The sequence below is a fragment of the Chelonoidis abingdonii genome, chromosome 2, assembly GCF_003597395.2.
Source record: "Chelonoidis abingdonii isolate Lonesome George chromosome 2, CheloAbing_2.0, whole genome shotgun sequence".
Lineage (NCBI taxonomy): Eukaryota > Metazoa > Chordata > Testudines > Testudinidae > Chelonoidis > Chelonoidis abingdonii.
Window position 1 is genome coordinate 109,472,165 of NC_133770.1, and position 15,993 is coordinate 109,488,157.

The following is a 15,993-nucleotide window of genomic DNA, read 5'->3' on the forward strand; positions in this document are numbered from 1 at the left end:
GACTAATCCCCCTTGCCTGGCTATTACTTACTATTTTGACACGTGAAAGGCTGATTCAGAAAGATTTGGAGAGCCTGGATGTACGTCTGGTCCCTCTTAGTCCCAAGAGCAAACAACGCACAAAACAAAAAGCACAAAGACTTCCCTCCACCAAGATTTGAAAGTATCTTGTCCCTCCATTGGTCCTCTGGTCAGGTGTCAGCCAGGTTCACTGAGCTTCTTAACCCTTTACAGCTAAAAGAGACATTAACCCTTAACCATCTGTTTATGACGCTGCCCTTAATACTTGCTATGCTGTAGTTACATATTGCTCATGCCAAAGTCCCTGTGCACTGCGCAAAAAGCTGGGCCTGTAACTTCTGCCACTAGCTTCTTGGATTTCTGCAGCACTTTAGTGCAGCAGACTGGAAATCTTGCAGCAACATCGTTTCAATTTAAAAATTGAGGTTTTGTTGAAACACATGTGAAAAGTAATAGAATAATAATTACATAAGCCGTGCTCATAAATTTTGATATTAAACGCAATTTGCTCTCTGTCCTTATATCTACAGTTTCCAATGTGCTGCAGGTTGATATTACCTACCTGTATTGTGGAAATAGTCTGAGAGATAGGAAGATGAAGGATTTGGTACATGGTTAAGAGACAAGCGCTTTGGACATGAGAGGAACCATGAGAGGAGGCTGAGGATTGTGAGAGACGTACATTAGATAGATGGTTCTCTTAATGTCATCGTCTCTTAAAATCTGCAAGAGCCTCTTTTACCTTTCAGTTGCCTTTCCTGCAATTGTCTTTTGGCATTTATCACATCATTCTTGGGGGACTTGGTAGTTCAGTCACATTGGTGCAATATATGCATTCATCACAGTGAAAGTGGATTCTGATTTAACCTTCTATGTATCTGGAGCCTAATTCACCACCACTTTAGTCCAGTGTTTTGCTGGTGTAGTTCAATGGCATTACATCAGCGTAAAAATGAAGTGTCACAGTGATGAATCAGGCCCAACCTGTATAGGAGCTTAAAAGGTCATCTCTAACCAAATTTAAGCATATTAGTTGAAAGAATAATAGCTTGACTGGGTTAGAAGGGCTAGGTTTTCATAATAATAATAGATCATATAGTGTGCATGGGTTAGGTTATCTGTACAATACTGGGCAATTCATATTTTGTTGTCTGGAAAACACAAAGTCTCAAATATTTATTGTTGCATCAATAAATCTGAAATACAAATCCTGCTCCCTGAGAGACTTGTCACATCATCTGAGCACTAGAAATACCTCCATAGAAGGGAAGGAGATCGTACAAGTCTCATCTTCCAACAGAAACAGAAAATGTTGATATTTAATCCAATCCAAATATAAAACTTCAGACAAAACTGATGCCATGCCACTGATCGCAATTTAAAAAATCTTCTTTAATACATGTAAACCAATTTCCTTTTCTTCCTCCCATCATGTCAAACACTCTCCCATTTCGACTTGTTTTATTCCCCATTCCTGCTCTAACACATCCAGGCTCCTGTTGAGTACATTCATGCTCTATACCTCCATGGCTATTTTCAGTAATTAAAGTACTCTGAAAAGTTACTCTCTAAAAATGTGCTCCATTTACTTGTGCACAGATCTATTTTCCTAACAGCCAGACCTGTAAATTCCCTCTGAGATGTTAGAGACAAGCTGGGTTCTTTCCTTCTCTCACATATTCCCCAGTAATAAAAGTTCTGCAAGTAAAATTAGGCCCTCAGGAACACCGACCTGTGCAACTCTATTATAAAAAATGGGGCTGCACAGCTGCAACTCACTGGAATTAGGCCTTGTCTTTGTTGGAGTTTTTAGCCACCAATGTGGCTAAACCAAAGCAGGTGCACCACTGCAAAAACCATAGTAGAATCATTGCACTGGTTTATACTGTTATCTGTCCCGGTGCAGCTCACCTCTGGTTGCCACAATTCAGTACAATATGTCTGCACTAGGTATATGTATCAGTGCAGCTACACTACACTGTTTAGCTACGCCGGTGGTGAAAAACCTGTGTAGACAAGGCCTCAATAAAAAAAAATCATAATGATGATGTGCAAGAAGGAATAGAATCCAGCACCACCTCTTTCCACTGTGAGCTTGTCTACGTGATGTATAGTGGGCCCCAACAGCAGGGTAAATTGTAATGTGCACCAGCATGTCTGTGCATTAACTGGCCTTTTGAGCATTGAAAGGCCTGTGTGAGCCCTGCTGGGGCATACTTCCCTTGTGCATGTTAATATAGTTCCATTTCAAACAGTACTACATTAATTCACACTAGGGAACTTTTCATGCTCACCAGCAGGGTCCCTACGGGCCAGTTAGTGCACGACATGCTGTTGCACACTAGAACTTACACACCTCTAGTGCGGACTAATGCACCACGTAGACAAACCCTTAGTTATCTCTACAGGGTTAACAGAAGTGAAAAAAGCAACAAAACCTCATTTAGTCACTAAAATAAATAGAGATGATTGAATAGAAACAAGGGACAATTCTCTTGAGTGGAAAAAACTGTTGGATCATGCCTCTATAATGCAGTTCTCTTGAAGACAAAGGCAGAGACTTGCAAAGAGGCTCAGGCAATTTCATGTCCATCTCCTCTCGCCTTTCAATGACTTCCCCTTGAAAATTCTAATCAAAGCTCCTGATGGCTTCAGTGGGAATTTTACTTGCACTAGACCTGCAGAAACTAGTGCTATCAAGGAAGGAAGAATTCAGAAAAGTCTTGAGGTTTCACAAAGCATCAGAGAACTTATGGAACTCTGTGGAAAAAGAGCATTTTTCAAAGGGAAATTACTGTGCATGTACATGAGGATTCTCCTTCTAGCTATCATTCTGCTGTCCTTCCTTTATATTGTGTTTTTTCTGTGCTGTGTCTGTGGTGATAGTTCTGCCTCTCTTTTAGGTAAGCAACGTCTTCTGTAGCAATAATATCATCTTCTGTGACTTTTACTGCTAGCAGTACCACAACCCAGCATTCTGTTTGCCTTCTTTGTTGCAGCTACATATGGGGCTGAAGGCTTTAGAGATTTTCACGCAATAATTCCCAAATCTTTTTCCAGTAAGTATACAGTGTGCTCTCAATTCACTGAAGGGCATGTCCATCTAGCACTTTTATTTTTTCCTTCACTTCAGTGCTCACTAATTTACATTTGTCTGCATTTAATTACATGTACTGTGTAAGTACTTAAACGGTCTAAACCTTTTTGTATCCTCACATTAAGTTTTTGTCTTAGTAGATACAAATGTTTTAAAGTCACATTTGGCTGGGTCTGCTAATACAGAAGAATTTGTAATTTTTATAAATAAGACTAACTATGTTCAATAATTTATTTCTACAAGAAAGAGAAAAAGGCTGATGCAAGACTGGCTGAAAACAGTCATGTGACAAGACAGTACATTTCTATTAACCAACTGGGTCACATTTGCAAATGAGTGCCTCCTGACTGCCACTGAGTTTAGAGAAAACTACTGATCGCTTCTGAGCCAGTCATGTAGTGTATAAACAAGTTGTGTTTTTTAAATTACTAAGAGGTGAGTGGTATTTTTTTCTGGACCTCTGAATTTTTCTCCTCGTTAAGAGGCAAGCTGGAGAAGGAAATGTGTGCACTTGTCCCAGGCTTAGGTTAGATATACAATAGAAATGCTTTATCTTAAAAACATGTTAAAAATATCTAGATTGACCCTATGGACCTATAAAAGATGCACAACCCACCATTGCTAAAACTAAACTCTCTTGTCCTCAACTTTTATCTTGTAGCAATACATATATTGGGCCAAATTCTACCATCAATTACATCTGTGCAATCCCACTGGAATCGTTTTACTTCAGTGCAGTTGTTGGGTATAACAGAGATCAGAGTTTGGTGTACTGATTTCATATTTAGAAGAGCATCAAGATTCCCTTATTGACCTTGGCTTAATATGTGTCATTGTTGCATCATCTTTTACATCTCTTGTCAATATGAAATCATTATTATTACAATGGAAGAAAATCCTGGCTCTGGATTGGGTGAAAATAGGTATGTGCTCAGTCAGTCATTTACATTTTTTCATTGCTTTAATTTTGCTGATAAAAATAAAAGTTTTTGGGAAAAAAAACCTCAATTGTAACAATCATTTTCAATTTAAGAAAGGGCTGTTTTTCAACAACAAATAAAATTCATTTGAAAATTTTTGACCAGCTGTAGTATCAAGGAAAAAGATGAAAAGGTTATTACTCCACATTCAACATAATACAGCCCCCGTGCATGGGTAAAGAGTGAATAATGGAGTTATCATAACTGACTACAGGCCTGCCCCATACTTGGTTAATTCTCAGAGGTTTCAGGTCTTTGCTGTGTTCACATAAGATAACAGTCACCTATGCAGCAGCTGCCAAAGGCAGTTATCATACACAAAAATTTTACCTGTAGTTTATTCATATAAGCAAGAGAAAAAATATTTTATGTAATTCAGACAGTAATACCTTTTTTACCCTTATTACCTGAACAATTACACAGTTTCACATGCATTAAAGAAGGGACTTAAGATAAACAGGAAGAAGCAGATTTTCTGATGCAGTTCTTTTAAAGGTTTATAATGCCAACCCATTCTCTCTTCCACTCAGCCTGTATGGGGAATACAAAGACTGTGTTTTGAGTATGGGACTACTCCATTCAGCCACCAGTTCCTGTATCCAGTCCAAACCATTCTCCCATGTTCTCCTGATGACTTGGCTCCCTTCTCACCACCTGTCCTTGGTTCTAGAGACCTTCTCCTGTCAGCCAGTAGCATTCAGTCATGCTGTCCCAAGCTCATGAGTCCTACTCCGTTTACTTCAACCACAGTTTCAGTCCCAGAGGCCTCACTTCTCACTCCTTGGTTTCTTCATCTGTGCCTGAGTCCTCGTCTTTTCCACTGCCATGCTGTCTCCTTCCATAGTGACAAATAATCAATCAGTATGTGGATTCAAGATAAGTGCAATCCTCAATCTCTTCCTATTCGCAGAAGAAGAGGTGTCTTGGTAAGGCTATCGCTGGAGAGTGGCAAATGTATTTTTTAATGGCACTCATTGTCTTTGATGGGTACTTATTTTCACTATTTAGTGTCCAAACAATATGGATTCATAATTACTCTCTTTCCAGTTCATTTGGATTGATGATGCAGATATTACAGCTGCAGAAATCTGAAAGACGTAATCATCTTGTGTTTGGTTACTGATATCCATTGCCCATTGTTCCATGTGTCACAGAACTCACCACGTTGCACATAAAAATGTCTCCATATCACTGGTTTCTGTGCCTCGGTATATTGTACATTCTGTTTCAAAGTTTTCTCCTTTGATTTGATTGTTTCTTTGCCACTGTGTTTATTTTGTAACAAAACTGAGTGGCATCCTGTATTGTTTTTTTCAGCCAGTAATATTAAAATAGAGACTCAGAGTGATGAAGAGAATGGGCGTGCCTGTGAAATGAATGGGGAAGAATGTGCGGAGGATTTACGAATGCTTGATGCCTCTGGAGAGAAAATGAATGGCTCACACAATGGCCCAGGCAGCAAAGCTATGTCAGGAGTTGGAGGCATTCGACTTCCTAACGGAAAGCTAAAATGTGATATCTGTGGGATAATTTGCATCGGTCCCAATGTGCTCATGGTTCACAAAAGAAGCCACACTGGTAAGGCCTGGCATAGTTTTTCCTTTAGGGCCAAGAAATGGCCACATAAATAGGAAAAGACGTATTTTATGAGTGTTGGGAGCATGTTCCCTTTTGTATGTCAATGCAGCTTCCTTAAGCATTTGAAACTGTGTTACTGAGCCATTCCATTCTGAATTTGAAATGTAGCAAGATTCCTCCTAAAGTCAATTGAGTATCCCAGAAACTCTGAAATTGAAAAGGAACCCATGGTTTAAGGGTTCAGCTCTAACATATGCTGACTTTCGTATAACTCGTGGTTCTCAACTGGGTTCGGGGCCCGCAGGGTGGCCACAAGCAGGTTTCAAGGGGTCTGCCAAGCAGGGCCAGCATTACACTTGCTGGGGCCCAGGGCAGAAACTCAAAACCCCACCTCATGGGGCTGAAGCCAAAGCCTGAGCTGCTTAGCTTTGTGGGGCCCCCTGTGGTGTAGCACTTCAGGCAGTTGCCCTGCTTGCTGCCCCCTAATGCTGGCCCTTGCTTTTGTATGCAGAAAAACAGTTGTTGTGGCACAGCTGGGCCATGGAGTTTTTATAGCATATTGGGGGAGGGGCTCAGAAAGAAAAAGGTTGAGAACCCCTGATATAATTGATATGAAACATACATAACAATTTCACTTATTCCATTACACCATCAACAATGGTAAATTATCCTACTTACAAACATCAATTCCAAAGCATCCCTAAACTAACTTGACATGGTTCATTTTTAAAAAAAAAAATGTAGGCAAAATTACAAGAAAATTTTCTGAATTGTTTTGCACTGTTAAGTGAACACTGTTCTATTTCCAACACTGCAAGAAGATCATGCTATTAAAATGATCAGTGCCACAAATTAAGTAAATTACAAGTCTAAGAATCTTTTTTCATAATTTCTAATAAGATCTGAAAGCAACCAGAATTGATTTCATGGCACATGTTTTACAAAATAAAAGCCTATTATAATGATCATCAGCGAGAATTGACTCTGAAGGAGTTCCAGTAGGACTTCAGAGAGTCATGGAATGAAGTTATTTTTTCACAAATGGTAGCTTTTCATTATCACAATGCTGTAGATCTTCTGTCTGGGTTCTCTTTTTCTAAAGAGCCTCCAAGAGCATAAGAACTAAGGGCATAATCCCGTCATTGACTGTGTCTGGGGACAGGTCACCTTGAACTCAGTGCAGCTTGGCGCAGGCATGGGGATGAACTATATGTAGTCAGCTGCAGAATCTGAGCCTAAAATTGTAGCCCAGTTTGTTGGATATCAAAGAGAAGAATTCAGCCCTAGAGTTTCCAATTGTTGTTATCTTGATAAATTATGCTGCTTAAAAGAAGGGATGTGACAATTGTGCATAAATACTTGAAGAGGGGAAGCAGTTATTTCAGATGGGTAAGAATGATGTAACCAACAGTAGTAACCTGTGTTTAGATCGAGTACTAGTGAAACTAATTAGCCAATGGAATTGTTTACCAAGAAAATTGTGGAAACAACTTCCCTGGGGTTATTCAGGAGCAGGCTAAATAAAATGCTTATGGGTTTAATGTAGAGAACTATAATGCATTAACTAACTGTTTGTTTATCATTTTAAATGCAACTATCCAAGCTACAGTAGGGAACTGTAGTGTAGCGTAGCACTGAGTACTGATAAGAAATGATGGTGGTGATGTTTAGAAATGTTGTAACACTTACCTATTTCAAAACAGGTTGTGATTAAATTAGACATACTATAGCCTTCTCTACGGGAAAAGCAGATGTTTTGTATCTTTATGGGAAAAGCAATGAAAGTGTGGTACTGCAGTGTACTTCACAGTGGTACTAAAGGGTTTGGTGTTTTTTTTCTTTTATTGAATGTTAAAGTGTAGTTATTTGGAAAATGATAAAATGTCCACAAGAGTTCTTTTGACAGACCCATTTGGCCCAATATATAATGGTATAAAGAAGGTATTGTTGCATGAATTGAAACAGAATGTTGTGACTTACTGTGGAATTTGAAGACAGAAGAACATTCTATTGTTTTGCCAGATATTTATTTTTATGAACATATAATATGCAAGTAGCTCTGTTTTTTGGTCAGCCTGAGGCTTCTGACCGTAGTATAAAGCTACTTGCATTATGAAGCTAATTCAACATTTACTAAAAGTATGATGCAATGAATAGGTGGGGAGGGAGGGGAGATACTCACTGAAGTTTCTGAAGAGCAGGGGTGTTAATGGAGGTGATACTGATGGGCGTGTTAAATAATCCACATGGGGGCATGTCTGGCCAAGGTGAAGTTGTGGACATGGCTCTGCCTATCTCCACATACCAGACAGTGTCCAGCGAGCAGTGCTGGGTTGACTGTATGCCACACCTTTCAAAATAGCATAGCAAGGACTGCCTCTGAGCACTCCTCTGAGCACTCCTCACTCTCAACCCCCCTGGAAGCACATACACACTGCGCCCAAGTCTCCTCTGCCTTGCAGCTGGTGGAGTCATTGACTTCTGTGCAGAGGGAGTATAAAATGTTACTAAACTAAACTGGCAAACTTGCATTCAGTTTTGCACAGGTATAAATGGATACACAACGTGCAAGGCAATGCAGCTTTAGGCCCAAGAGCTCCAAGAACTCCAAGTGGAGTGTTGCTCCTCTGCACAGCACACTACCACCTGTAGGATTCTTAATTTGACCCCCGGTTTGCAAGTAAAGTATGCAACATGCAGACTGGTGCAGAAAATACCATGGATGCTTTAATGCACTCAGTAGAACCTACGTCTTTTTTTGATTTTTAATAAAACTAAAAGTTCTAAAGTTAGGTTCCTTAATTATCTTGCTAGCCTGTCAGATAAAGGCGTTGCTTTGAACAGGGCCTGATGCTGAACTTCTTTTGGAAGTAAATCTGCTGAAGTCCATTGGAACTCACCTTGTGCAGGGATTGGAGAAAGAGTTCAGGATCAGGCCCAGCCATTCTAAATTAAAGGGATGTCATAGGGAAATAGTAGTAACCATTTTCCCTTTCAGGTCTGCTGTGAAAATTAAAGTGGTAATAGGATACACTATTAAAGACATTTAACTGACTATGCTGAAGCCCATTTCAATATGTGCCTGATGAGGGAATAAGCCTTGCAAATGAATTACTTTGCTGTTAATTCATGTAAAACCTGCATATACAGTGAAGTGCTCTTAAATAAATATTTGATAAATGAATAAAACCCTGGCACACTAAAACGCCAAAATATAATGACTGCCTGACCTGATAAGACATAATTACATTTAATGAAAACACCTGCCAAGTGAAGATATGCACAGTAGCATCTGATATTTTCTGCCCACTCCTATCTGCAAGTAGCTGCAAAATCCCGACTACTACCAGTATTGTTACCAGCTTCTCCTTATTGTAGACAAGGATTCCACTCATGACTACCTGACCCCCCCATCTGTTAGCCTGGTTGATGATATTCAGCCTGTTGTTCCTTTCACGTTAAAATTTTAGGAAAGCACTTTTAAAATGAAAAACTCATGCTTGCTGATTTTGAGACCCCTAAGCATGGGGTCATGCTTAGCTTGCTATTTTGGAATCTCTTAGCCAAAGTTACTGGTAGTTCTGTATTTGATCACTGTCTCCCTAGCTAGGTGTCAGAAGCACACAGCCGTCACCATATCTGCTACTGATCATTTAAAGGGTTCATATACATTCTCCAGTAAGACGGTAGAGTGGCACGGTGCGTTAGGGCACTAGACTTTCACCTGTCAAGACCTAAGTCTAAAATCCTAGTTAAAGTCACAAATGAGGAGGGCTCTGGCCATCTCAACATAATCCTCATTTTTCTAGCTATGAAAACAACATATATAGCTTGATCTTGAAAGCTGCTTGAGCATGCGCAACTCTCATTGAAGCCAAAAGGAACGGCAGGTGTTCCACACCTTTCAAGATCCTCCCCATAATAGCATGTGATTGGCAAAATGTCCTAGTGAGGATTGTTGCAGGTCAGGATTGCAATGCCATGAGGGATCTGTGTAAGGAAGAAAGCCTGGCACCTATCTACACAGTAGTTGGTTTATGCCAGTGGTTAGAGCAGTGGTTTTCAACCTGTGGTCCAAAGACCCCAGAGGGGCCACAGACTATGTCTAAGGGGTCTGCAAAATGGTTGTTACCATACAACAGTGGTTTTCAATCTGGGATCCATGGACCATGGGGGGGTCCACCGGCTGTCTAAGATTTCCAAAGGGGTCTGCACCTCCATTTGAAAATGTTTAGGGGTCTGCAAATGAAAAAAGATTGAAAACCACTCGGATAGAGGATAGCCCTGAGAGTGTGAATGTGCGTGCACCTGCAATAAGAAACCTTTTATTAGGGAAGAAAAACTTGCAAGTAAGAAGGAGATGATCAACTTTTCTCAAGGGGGAATAGAACGAGGAGTACTTGTGGCACCTTAGAGACTAACAAATTTATTTGGGCATAAGCTTTTTTAGCCCACGAGAAAGCTTATGCCCAAATAAATTTGTTAGTCTCTAAGGTGCCACAAGTACTCCTCGTTCTTTTTGCTGATACAGACTAACACGGCTGCCACTCTGAAACCTGTCAAGGGAGAATGAAACCAATGCTTAAGTGGGAGGTAAATGGCACCTAGGCCTTGTTGGCCCTCCACATGAGCTGAATTTTACCCAGGAAGAATAGGGTTGTGCAGAGCAGGAAATCAGAGAAGAGCTAAACTAGATTACTCAAGTAAAAAGATAAATTTTACTTTCCAAGAACTGGTGTCTCTCTCATTCTGTGGGAGATGCTCATAGCCAATGATATCCCCAGATATATGCTGGACTGGCTTGCCCTTCTTGTTGAAGGTTGTTTGATCTGTTAGGCCCATATTGAGTACATGCTTTTGCTGTACAGTGGGCAACTTGGGTATTGCGAGAAAATACACCTGAATTAGTAGTCTTTAGTGCAGATGTATTTTCAGTTATTGAAATATGGTGACTTGCGTATTGGTTCCCTAATATATGCTTCCAATGTGAGTTATATAGTATTATAGAGTACACAGCATTTTCAGTTCAGATTCTCCAGCTGTCTGCCTTTCCTGCCCAATGCAAGGTTTCACCCTGTCATTATGAGAGCTGTAGGTTGGAGACACTTTTCATTCTTACTCTGCATGCCTCTCCCTGTATGCTTTTATTGTCCTTATTTTCTCCTCTTTTGCGTCTCTGAGTAAAACTAATTGAAATGAATGACAGAAAAGCTGCTTAGTAAGAATTAACTGTTTCCTCTGTGTTTGTGACTGTCAGTGAGAACTGGCTTCTCGGTCACTGTTTCACTCCACCCTAAAAAATATCTTACCTATTAACTGCTACAAAGATGTAGAGAACACAAACCAGAGGCAGACGGAAATATCCGCTCAGTTCTTTGCAATAGCTTCTTTTCAGGTGATCATATGGTACAACCCTGGAGGGATAGCTCCTCAGGCTTCAGTGGAGCTACACCATTTTATGCCAGCTAAGAATCTGGCCCTTGAAGTTTCTTGGGCCCAGCTCGTCAGTGGTGGTTAGGCATCTAACTTCCATTGAAATCACCGGGCATTTAGATGCCTGAAGACTTTTAAGGCTCTGGGTTGTGTTGAAGACAGGGACTGATTTCCTAAACTTGGAGATTCAGACCTACCAGAGGACACTTGGTCAAATACTCCTTTTCACAAAATAGCCTCCCATTTGCCCATATTTGAATGTTAAGGGATGTCATCCCGATTATAGCGATCAGCCAGGCAAGGGATTCTCCACAGGTCAGATTGTGCTTCCCTTTTATCTGTTTGTTTCTGAGCTTTCTAACCACATCACTCAATAATGAGAATGGTTATCACTTGTTTTTGTATGCTCACATGCACCAGCTAGTTGTTCCCAAATGTGCAAGATAACAAGAGATGTTCATATGGGCTGGGGGGAAAGGAAACATTTACTGGTTTAACTTTTTTTAATCTTGTGTTGTTCTTTTGCATTGGACAAAACCTTAATTGAAAAATATCAGTTCTGATTTATCCCTGAAACATTAGCTGATGACATTATTTTAGTTTTCACTTAGAACAAACAGATATCAGAAAATTAGTTTCAAAGACTGGTTTGACGTCAGACTCAGGGACTATTTCTTACAGCAAACGGGAATGATGGAAGGAATTGAGGGGGATGATACACAGGATTTCTTCTTATGTAAGTTGTCCCATCTAATCCAACCATTTGGTGCAGCTCGAAACATAGATCACATTTACCAGAGATTTTTAAAAAAATCACATACCTCCAAACCAAAAGAGCATAACAACTTTAAAGAGCAATACCAAAAACCAAACCAGAACGACAACAAAAAACAACACCAAAGCCATATTTGCATCTTTGTACGGGCAATCTGACTTGCTCCGTTGATAAAGTGTACCAATTTAGACAAATGACTGTACTTCCTAAAGGGTTGGGTGTTTTTTTTTTCCCCTGAAGTGGAGAAAAGCACATTAATATAACTCCTATGTTAATATCCTGCCTGAGGAGGGTCAGGACTTTTGTATGGAAGGTACAGGGTTTCCTTTACACTGTCTTAACTTCTCATTTTATTTTTTTCTCTCTCTTCTGTCTCTTTCCTGATTTGACTGCTTAGGGACAGACAGGTAATGGAGAAGAAATTGAAAGGGAAAATACAGGGAAAATGTAAATGAAAAGAAGTTATTATAACTGTTATAATGAAGTGCCTTTCATTTAAATATAAGAATGTAACGCTGAAATGAACTTGTGATCCTGAAATGCATTTTTAATGAGTTTCCTTTTTATTTTGCTGCTTCAGTGGCATATTTTAAAGACCCTTTGAAAAAAGCCACATTAAAAACCCCACCAAATGCCACAACATGCAAAATTGGATATTGGTTTATTCCAAAACTGCTGATCAGGAAGAGTGGCTCTTCAACACAAAATGTTGCAGTCACTTTATTTAAATGAGTTTGAATTTGCATTGTGATGTGCCATTCTGATTTAGAAAAAAAAAATTAGATTTTCAGATCAAATTGACCCAGCCAGTGAAGCGTTAAGAAACTGGCAGGTTTAGTCTGAAAGCCTCATGTTATATCAAACCTGCAGCCGGTGGAAGTCATAGAGCACCAGTGAGAAAACAACTTTCTCACTGAAATCTTTCTCTCGTTACTATGTAAGATTTTTGTTCTCACATATTTGTCCTTCTCCTCATAGGGGAACGCCCTTTCCACTGCACACAGTGTGGAGCCTCCTTTACTCAGAAGGGCAACCTCCTCCGCCACATAAAGTTGCATTCAGGCGAAAAACCCTTCAAATGTCACTTGTGCAACTATGCCTGCCGACGCAGGGATGCCCTCACGGGCCACCTGAGGACTCATTCTGGTAAGTAACTGCATCTGAGCACTTTCTGGACAAAGTTTGCTCACTTTCAGGTCAGACCGGGAGTTGTGTACGTGCTCACTGCCACCATGTCTTCAATGGCTGCTTGGATCAGGATGCAAGTAGTCTCGCTTCAGGCTTAACCAACTCGGGACATGAACAAAAAGTGATTAGCTGCAGTGTTTGAGCAGTGAGGATGCCTCATCAGAAGTTACTAAACGCTGCTTATTTTAGCAGCCCCAAATAATCAGCTTTTCTTTACTTCTTGGCACCAAGCTAGTTGGAAATTCCCATGTTAGAGTCTGATATTTCAACCCTTAGGTGAGCAGTCCCTTTAATGGGACTACTTGCATGAATAAGGGCTGCATGATTTGAGTGAAATGCACCACAGTGCAGATCCTGCCTAAGGCCACTGCGCCAGGTAAATCCCATTTAATCCCGCAAAAAGAAGGTTTGAGTAATGCGTAGGCTTGGTGCTGGCTCTCTGAATATGAGGTTAATTTCACCATTTGCACATAACATGTGTTGTGTGCTGCATTCTACTCTTAGAGGTTTCAGGTGGGGGTTGTTATTTCTTAAATAAAAAGACTCTAATATGGAGGCCTGGATAAATATTTTCTAAAATACTCATGCTTGTGCTCATATCTCCCTGTTCACTTAACAAGGCTTCTGAGTGTTTAAAAAGGTCACCACATCACGCTCCTTCTGAGAGTAAATCCAAAATGGTACCAACACCATTAAAAGTGCCTGCAACCATGCCAACTGGGGCTGCGATTTCATCAGATTTCACAAATTAAACTGGAATTCTCCTGGTCAGTATTTGAACAGGAGGTCTCCAAGGGAAACACCTTGTGCTTCCAGAAGTGATGTAAAAAAAGTTATCATTGAGCCAATGGCTCAGGATGGTGGTAGCAGGCTCTGGAAGTACTATTTTTCGTGTGAGGTGAAAAACTGATCATTAAAGACGGCTCAGTTTGTGAGAGGTGTTCTCCCAGGTGTCCAAATCAAATTCCCTTTGGATTCTGCCTGTATCAGGTCCTAATTCAAGAAACCATTTAAGCACAAGCGTAATATTAAACATGTGCTTAAGCCCATTGATTTTAGTGGGACTTAAGCATGTGCTTAAATGATATCCTGCATAAGGTTTTTTTTTCTGAACTGGGCATATAGGCATTCTATGTATCTAAAATTGCCATTTTAAGGAGATACAGTATACCTCTTCACTTCCTTTCCGAATAGGTATTGTGTTGTGCTTCATGCTATATAGCAGCTGTAGCATTCCATCCCAGAGGTGGGTGAAGTGATTTCTGTACAGTTTGAATAAAGTTTTGAGATTCTTTAGGATATGAGAAGCTATATAAATATGCAATATTATTATGATTAGTAAAGTGACATCATTGTATGCAAATACATTGATGGTCTCAATCCAGTTCCTAGCTCACAGTGGTGGTGAGTGAAACTCAAAGATGAGGTTTGTATAACCATCCAAAAGTGCAGCTCCTTATCAAAACTGGCCAGTCTTTCTAGTATAAGTCCACAAATTTTGGGCCAGAAATCTCACATGAACAGTCACTCTTGTAAGACTCCCCAGTACTTTCTGCATTTGGTCATGCTAGATAGACCACAAGCAGAGCTTCTGTCATGATATTTCAATGCTTCTACTTCTGGATTCTGCTAGAACCAAGCAAATGAAAATATTTTTTATAAAAATTATCGAGGACTGATTTGAACCTTAAAAAAAGACTCTATTTGGATTTGGTTCTAATTTTAAGTAAAGGGTTGAGTTGGTTCTCATTGCATCAGAACTGGTTCATCTATCTCTAGTGGATAGTGGTTTACACCACAAAAGCAGTTGGCACCGCAGCTGGCAGTCTCTGTGCAGAGACATAAATAATTAAAGGACTTGGAGACTGAATAACCTTCTCATCCCTACAGTTCTTCTCCTCATCAGCCTGAGAATTCTTCCCACATCAAGGATGCGGCAAAGAATGGAGAAAGGCTTGTAGCACTGCAACCCTTTCTGTGTCAAACTGGCAGCTCCCCAGCGCAATACATTCTAAGGGGTAGAGTCCAAGGGCCTGAAATTCCAGAAATTGGGATCCCAGCATCCCAAGATAATTTTCAACTTGAGAACCCAGGATTTTAACATCATCTGTCCTAGCATTTTGCAAACCCGTTAACTTTACAGAAATAGTTATCAATACACACACATCTTTATTTTACAAAACCCAGCAAACTGAATACTTAGACAAATGTTGTTATCATATTTGCAAACATCCTTTGAGGTATTTGGTGCCTCTGTGGTTCTCTGATTTTGCTGTTGCATGCCACCAGTCACCAAGACAAAATTCTATTTGCTATTATGCCTGCCCTCAGATATTTCAGACCAGTTCCAAAGCAGACAAGAAAACCAGTCAGGACCAATGACACACAAAATGTGTGGGGCAACTGAGATTGCCCTAGTTTTGAAGATTTAAGGCCAGATTCCTTGGCGGGTGTAAATCAGAGTAGTTCCGTTGATTTCAATGGAGCTATGCCAGTTTGTACCAGCTGAGGACCTGGTCTTTGAATTAGAGACTATAACTACATTTTCTTTGTTGTTTTGAGAGGCCCGAAATACTCCACTGATCGTTGGCTGTAGATAATCATAGCACAAATGATTTCTTCTTCTTGTTATTATTCTGTCAGATACTTAATTTAACTCATTCGCTAAATTGTGTTTTCTGCAGTTGGCAAACCTCACAAATGTGGATACTGTGGCCGAAGCTATAAGCAGCGCAGCTCTTTAGAAGAACATAAAGAACGCTGCCACAATTACCTGCAAACCATGAGTCTCTCAGGCAGCTTGTATCCAGGTAGGAGTTCAAAGCAGAAAGGGTAAACCTGGACCCAGTACCCTCCTGGCACTCATTAATTGCCAGGCAGGGCCGGCGCTTCCATTAGGCGACGCTAGGCGGTCGCCTAGG

General features: G+C 40.3%; 1 protein-coding gene across 10 annotated transcripts in view; it reads left to right on the forward strand.

The window, feature by feature from the left end:
* IKZF1 (IKAROS family zinc finger 1) overlaps nucleotides 1-15,993 on the forward strand; it is a 96,615-nt gene that overhangs the window by 63,339 nt on the left and 17,283 nt on the right. For 3 of the 10 annotated variants that reach the window (XM_032800308.2, XM_032800305.2, XM_032800306.2), the window contains exons 4-7: nucleotides 3,021-3,080; nucleotides 5,416-5,676; nucleotides 12,863-13,030; nucleotides 15,757-15,882. In XM_032800308.2, coding sequence (XP_032656199.1) covers nucleotides 3,021-3,080; nucleotides 5,416-5,676; nucleotides 12,863-13,030; nucleotides 15,757-15,882 — 615 coding nt within the window. Of the gene's footprint in view, nucleotides 1-3,020; nucleotides 3,081-3,779; nucleotides 4,022-5,415; nucleotides 5,677-12,862; nucleotides 13,031-15,756; nucleotides 15,883-15,993 lie in introns of those variants that run through there. The other 7 variants (XM_032800307.2, XM_075062609.1, XM_075062610.1 and 4 more) reach the window with 3 other exon arrangements.